Source organism: Arachis stenosperma, chromosome 9 (assembly GCF_014773155.1).
Source record: "Arachis stenosperma cultivar V10309 chromosome 9, arast.V10309.gnm1.PFL2, whole genome shotgun sequence".
NCBI classification, from domain to species: domain Eukaryota; kingdom Viridiplantae; phylum Streptophyta; class Magnoliopsida; order Fabales; family Fabaceae; genus Arachis; species Arachis stenosperma.
In genome coordinates this window covers 105,382,386-105,389,753 of record NC_080385.1, presented here as the reverse complement: position 1 = coordinate 105,389,753, position 7,368 = coordinate 105,382,386, and the positions used below count along the sequence as shown (strand labels likewise).

The 7,368-nt window shown below is 33.1% G+C and overlaps 1 protein-coding gene across 1 annotated transcript; it reads right to left on the bottom strand.

The window, feature by feature from the left end:
- Positions 1-598: 598 nt before the first annotated feature.
- Positions 599-1,540, bottom strand: LOC130949789 (protein FAR1-RELATED SEQUENCE 5-like). Its single transcript, XM_057878420.1, has 2 exons — positions 1,110-1,540; positions 599-1,028 (listed from the first exon to the last, which is right to left on the bottom strand). The coding sequence occupies exons 1-2, from the start codon at positions 1,538-1,540 to the stop codon at positions 599-601; spliced, it is 861 nt and encodes a 286-aa protein (XP_057734403.1).
- Positions 1,541-7,368: the final 5,828 nt, after the last annotated feature.

Genomic DNA, 7,368 nt, shown 5'->3' with positions numbered 1-7,368 from the left:
TGAGTGTATAACTCAGCAGCATATCTCTCTAGCAGCTCTATACAAGTTTGCATGACGGACACCCCACGTGTAGATTCATAATCAGCATTAAATTCTTTAAAGCGCAAGTGTGCAACACACCTTTGAAAATGCTCTACAAAACTTGTCAAATCATACCGCGACCCCACATACCTTGCCACAACTGAGTGTAAACCTTCACATCTTGAGGTAGTTATAAAGCCAGCAAAGAATTTTCCTCTTATATATGCAGTAGCCCACATATGCTTCTCTTCGTACATGTTGATCACCCACGGCTTATCCTCAAGGCCAAACTCTTCAATAAGCTGAACCCACTTACGCTTAAACACGGGAATCTTGTAGTCTCCCAACATGATTTTTCTGAATTTAGATGTAAACGATGGATTTCCAACATTACTAGTTGCATTTCGAATAAGGTGCCAAGCGCATAATCTATGTCTGACTTCGGAAAATACATCTCTTACTGCATTCCTAATCGCCATGGCCCCATCAGTTATTATTGAGGTCGGGATCTTGCCCTTCATTGCAAATATGAGCTGACACAGGAGCCAAATATATATATCAGTAGTTTCATCCACAATTAACGCAGCAGCAAAAACAGTTGTTTGGTTGTGGTGGTTAACCCGTTGAATATGACTAATGGACAACTATACTTGTTCTTCTTGTACATAGCATCAAAAGCAATAACATCCCCGAAGAGTCGGTAGTCTAGTTGGCTAATCCCATCAGACCAGAACAAGTTACGTAACAAACCTCTTGAATCATGACATGCCTTGAAATATAATTGTGGATCCTTTAACCGCATATCCTCCAACTTCTTCAACACTCGTGCTGCATCACCAGGAATTTGACGCCTTTGCCGAGCAATCTCATTATACATATCTCTGGGACCATAGCAAACAAATTCATACCCGCCTGCTTGACTAGCTAGAAGACCAAATATCTGTGAAGTGTTAATCTCTGACTTTAGCATGTTCATCATTTGCATAATATCTGCCTCTAACATTTTTCTGTGGGCAGGCAACATAACACTGAATTGTGTATCCAATAGATCATGGTTGTGTTCGTCAGAGAAATAAAAGATATGTCACCTTCCACTTTCTAGTACAAATTTAACATCCATTCGGGCTTCATATCCAGTTCTTGTTTCCAATCTAGGCTCCTTCTTCCTTTTTTCCATCGTGTAATATTTCTCCTCCATGAATCCTTGCCTATGACATACAAACTTTTGTTTGTAAATCTCGCCAATACTATTCTTGAAGGTCTTGCTCTTCCTTGCACTAAAGCCCTTGGACTTTGAGTACTTCAGATAAAAATCAAATACAAGCTGCAAAGTAGAAAAGTGATATTTGCCAATTTCCTCCGCAAAATTTTCACTAAATTTCAAAGTTGTAATGTCTTGCACGGAGTCAACCGCATAAGTGGCTTCAAGGATATCTTCTAACTGATCAGATTCAGAAAAATACGCTCCCTCAATAAATTCATCTCCGAAATTTTGTTCGAATTCATTCTGTTCATCCATCATATCTTGGTCACTTACTAGCTCTTCTTGTTGGTTAAAGTCATCGTCCTCCTAGTATTGCTCTCATCTCAGTATCCGTAAATATACCTGACATCTTAAAAATGTCAAATGAAAAAAATAATTAGTACACTCCGTCTTATAACATTACATAACATAGATAGATTCTAATATTGCTAGCATGGACGGATCTAGAGATTTTAATATAGAGGTGCCAATTTTTATATAATTTTTTTAATCTATAAAAATAATTAACATATAGTTATTGGAGTTAGTTTTTTAACAGATTTATTAAGATACATATAATTATAATTTTTTTCCACAATTTTATTTTTAATATGATAATTACATAAATAAAATATAACCATATCAATTGTACATTATAAATTTAAAATGTACCAATAATTTATAACGAGTTTTGCTAAAAATTATACCATATCTTATTAATTAAAATTCATTCTTTCAAATTTTTAAAAAAATTGAAAATAAATTATAAATTATTAATTATTTGAAAGACACAGTACCCTTATAGAATACAAGATATACGATATCTTTATAAAATTTTTCTTTTTCCAACGTAAATTTAGAAGAAGAATTAATATTTTTTACAAGAAAATAATATCTACAGTACATAATGCGATTACCAACACATAACTAGTTAAGTTATTATTAATATAAAAATATGAATGTTAAATATATTATTATAAAAAAACAAATGATTTTTTTAAAAAATAAATATAAAAATTATTATATAAAAACTAATTTGAAAGGTACAAAGACTTGAGGGTATGATATAATTAGTTAGGTAAAAAAATTAGTGAATTAAACAATTAAGACATAGATCTATTACATAGTAAAGAATAATACATATAAAACTATTAAATTACATAATATTTTTTATTTTTTAAACACAAATTTTATATATAAGTATAGTTTCTTAAAATTTTGGGGTGTCCAGGCCACTACTCGCCCCCTCTAGGTCCGTCCCTGATTGCTAGCTAATTAATAATAAAAAATAATAACATCTATTTATTTTTTAGTATTTCTCAATGTCTGTGAATTAATAAAAGATAAAAAAATACTTTTTCATTACACAATCAATTTCACGAATAAAGTATCGAAACGAATAATTGCAAAATTAGAGATTCTATTCACTGACCTCAATTATGTAATCAAAACGATGGTTTATTTTCTGAACACTACAATGAAAAACTTAATTGGACCTTTGCTGATTGCTGCAACAGTGATTAACGATGAAGAAATAGTGGATATTAAATAGATAGATAAAAAAATTAAAAAGAATTGGATATTGAGTAGATGGATGTTCCAAAGAAAAACAATGAAATTTTTTATAATCAAAGAAAATGATACACGATTTCAATGGTGGGATTGAGTAATTGGTGATGGATTATTCACCAATTTATAATGTTAATATTAAGGAAAAGATAAGATTAGAGTATCTAAATCAAAATAAAACCGTAAAAATTGAAGATAGAATTTTAAAGATAAGATAGATGAATAACAAGATAATTTCTAAAAATGATAACAAGATTGAAATAGGCGTAGTACAAATTTCAATCGATTGGTTAGCACACTTCAATCGATTGAATCGTGAGATCTCAGGTTGTTTTGAAGCATTCAATTGATTGGAAATTCTAAACAATCGATTGAATTTTAAGAAACACACATTTTTAGTCATTGTTCAATCGATTGGGTAATATGACCAATCGATTGATTTTTGCGAAAACCATGTTGCCCAGCAATTTTCAATCGATTGTTTAGTTGTAAACTGTAATCCAATCGATTGAGTTATAATTCAATCGATTGGTTTGATAGTCCAATCGATTGCTTTTCAAGGAAACACGATTTTATAATCCCTCACGAATGTCATGGATCAAATTTCATCTTTTAATCGATTGGAATAGCAAAAAAATTTATCAGGATCAATGAAAGATTTAATTCGTTATTGTTTTTATTCTTGATTGTTAATAAACATGATAGATTTATGATAAAATAATTATTTATAAAATAAAAAATCATTTTTATAATTAAATAAAATATATGGGGTTAATTTGTAATTAAATTTAAAAAAGGACTATTTAGCAGTTATTAAAAAAACTTAAAAAATATGTTTTATTATGAGACCATTTAATGGTCCAAACGTTTTGGGACCACCGAATCCTGAGCCATCAAAGAAAGCAAATTCGAGAAAAACTAAGAAGTCGTCAAGGGAGAAAGAATTAAAATAGTTGCTTAGATAATTCATTGTATGACATTGGCTGAAATATTGGTAGATATATATTTGTAATATAATTTGGATAATTTTTGTATAACGCTGGCTAAATTTTATTATTACCTTGGACTTATTTGATTATAAATGAATTTCGTAATATGATTTGGATGCAGTTTGATTATAATCTAGGAATAAGTATTGATTTGGTCCTAACGTTGAGTGTCAGGATCGAAATCGCCCCCAACGTAAATTTTTATCTAGAATAATTCTTAACGTTTTTTTTTTCGTATTAAAATTGTCATTTTTAATAAAATTTTTAATTTTGTTCCTAAACTACCCTTATTTTAATAAAAAATATAAAATAAAAAAGAATGCGTTTTGGGGGGAGGAGAAGGAAACACATTTTTGTTGGGGGGGTAGGGGGTCTTCACCGTAGGTCTCCACCATCGCTTCTTGCCGTCGCCGCCACCTTTGGGTCCTTCGCCACTGAGCACGAGCAGCGAGAGAGGAGATCTGAGAAAGAGAGAGGGAGCATTGGTGGAGGGAGGAGGCCGCTGCCAATGCCACCGCCACCATCCGACACCTGCATTGTCGCTGGTCCGCCCACGAGTCGTCGCCGTTCATGCATGCTTCTGCCACCGCTGTGGAGTGCGTCGCCGAGAAGGGGAGCCCGAGCTGCCGATCTACCCAGCCGTGGAGTGCGTCGCCGCCGTTCATGCATGCTCCTACCACCGCCGATCTACCCAGCCACCGTCGCTCCGTCGCCTATGAACTGCCGATGGTCTTGCTTCTTCTTCTGCATCTGCTTTTTCTTCTGCATCTGTTTCTGCTTCGATTTCTACTTTCTGCTTCTACTTGTGTTGATTTTTTCTGCTTTCTGCTTCTACTTGTGTTGATTTAGTTATTGAATTTGTGTTGATTTGTTGAATTTCTGATTCCTTGATTTGTTGAATTTGAGTTGATTTCATTGATGTTGTTATTCTTCATGGTGGAGGTGTTGGTGTTGGTACTGATGCTGGTGCTGGTGGTGGAGGTAAAGGTGCCGGTAGTGGTGGAGGGTATTATTGTCCGGAAAAAATTAAAAGGACGATTTTAATACGAAAAAACGTTAAAGATGATTCTAAATAAAAAATTACGTTGAGGACGGTTTCGATTCTGACCCTCAACGCTAGGGACCAAAACAATACTTTTCCCTTGTAATTTAATTATAGCATAAGTTTAAACTTTGATTTGAACTTTTGAGTTTAATTATTATTTTGAACTTGTTTGATTATTTCTGAATTTTATAATATAATTTAGATCTTGTTTGATTATAACATAATTATAATCGTTTGAATTTTGACTTGAATTTTTTAATTTTATTATTACCTTGTTTGATACTACCTGAAACATGGATAATCAAACTAGGCGTGCAAAGATTCAGTCCGGACCCGAATATTTTGGGGTTAATTTGGTGTGATTTCACCGGGTTTAGAACCGGGTAAGGGTCTCAAAAATAGATCTGACCATTATTTAGGATGAGTCCGGATCAAGATGAATCCGGTTCCATCCGGCCTAGGTACACTCTAGAGGGACTAAAGAGGATATATATGTTTTAAATTAATTTCAATATATTATGTTATATTAGTTATAAGCTTATTGTTTTGTTTTTAATCACATTTGTTGAATTAGAAAATAGATCAAAGAAGCATGAAATTAGAATTTATGAACAAATTCAAGTTCAAGTATGATTATCAATTTTTCTGTAACAAGTATTTTTTTCTTCTTTATAAATGAGTACATAATTTTTTGACATAAAATTTATTAAGCCCCAGACTTCTTTCGGTCGAGACCCAATTTTAGTGTGATTCGAAAGTAGTGTGATTTCATCGAGTCTAAAATCAGGTAAGAGTCTCAAAAATAAATCCGATCATTATTTAGGATCAAGCTTGAGTCAAGACAAACTCAGTTTCATCCGACCCCACGTGCACCCCTAAGTCAAACTATCAAACTACAATAATCAAATAGTTAATTAAAAAAAATGTGCTCTGATGTTAAAAATAATACAATTAAAAAGAAATAAAATACATAATACTTCCATATTTATAATAAACAAATTCAAAATCAAAGTAACACATCCAGCCATCACTTGGACCTAATGCCCTCTAGCTTCAATTATTGTTGTTAAAGAGTGTTTTTTTTTCTACTGAACCTTTCTTTAATCTTTTAAATTTTAGCTTTATACTTTATATGTAAGAATTCTATTTTTCATAGAATGATTTTTTCAATTTTTTGTTATTAAAATCTGCGAAATCTACAAAACACATTTTACTTCATTTTAATGAGGCAGATCCGTATCAAAAACTAAAAAATGTTTCATTAAAATATTTATTTTCATATAAAATAAAAATATTTTTTTAATAATGACATTTAATTATCAGGCCCAAATTTAATTAGTCAAAAAATTTTATTGGTATTCTTTGATCATTTAACTTCACCAAAATATTTTAGAGTTGAGATAACATTTGATACTATTATTACTCATACTGTTATAATCATGGTTTTGAAAATCAGACCGGACCGACCGGTTCAATCGGAATAACCGGGAACTGGTCACTTAGCCGGTTCAGGTAACATAAAAAACCGTCTGGCAAAAAACCGGTAAAAAAATCGGTCGAACCGGCAGTTAACCGGTGTACTGGAAAAATCGTCCGGTTTTTTAACGGTTTTTGGTTTGAAAACTAAAATGCTAAACGACGTCGTTTTGGCTATTAAAAAAAAAAGGAAAACGCGTAAAAAAGGAACGCAGCGTCGAAACCCTAATCAGTTCCCTTCCCCTCTCCAGATTCCAGAAATCACCACCATTCACCCAAGCTCCAGAAATCACCATCGCCACCAATCACCATCGCCACCCACAGTCATCAGTGAAGCCCACCGCGTGTTGAATTGGTGAATTCACCATACCCTAATCCCTAATCTGGTAATCCAAGAAAGAAGCAAGAACTAAGAAGCTAAGAGGGCCAGTCACCATCGCGGGCCAGTCACCGTCGCGGGCACCCACCGTCGCGGGCACTCTCCGTCGCGGGTCAGTCACCGTCGCGGGCCACTCACCGTCGCTGCTCACTCACGTCGCGGGTCACTCACGTTGCGGGTAAGTTCTGGGTTTCTTCTTTCTGGCATTGTTTTCAACTTTTCATTTTTGGTTCTGGCTTTGTGTTCCTCACTTCCTCAGACTTCAGTTCTTCTGTTCTTCTTGTTTTTTTAATTTTTTTAATTTTTTAATTTTGTTTTTTATATGATTAATCAAATGTGAATAAATTTGTTGTAGCTTGAATTTGAATACTTGAATACTTGAATTCTGCTCTGTTCAATAATGAATACTTGAATAATTTTGTTTTTCATTTTTTGATTTCTTCGATTCTGCTCTGTTGAATACTTGAATGCCATATGATGAAATATATTGGTCTGGATTCTGGGTTTTTCAATTCTGCAATGTTAAAAAATTTGAATCTGTTCAATTCTGGTTCTTCAATTCTGGGTTTTTCAATCTCCATTAGTTCAATTCTCCAATGTTCAATTCTGTTCTGTTGAATACTTGAATGCCATATGAATTCTATGA

What these genes read in the sequence shown, in the direction of transcription:
- LOC130949789 (XM_057878420.1), bottom strand. Translation starts at nt 1,540, where the DNA reads ATGGATGAACAGAATGAATTCGAACAAAATTTCGGAGATGAATTTATT. An exon ending in TTTGTACTAGAAAGTGGAAG is followed by an intron (nt 1,029 to 1,109) that starts GTGACATATCTT and finishes GCCTGCCCACAG; the next exon opens with AAAAATGTTAGAGGCAGATA.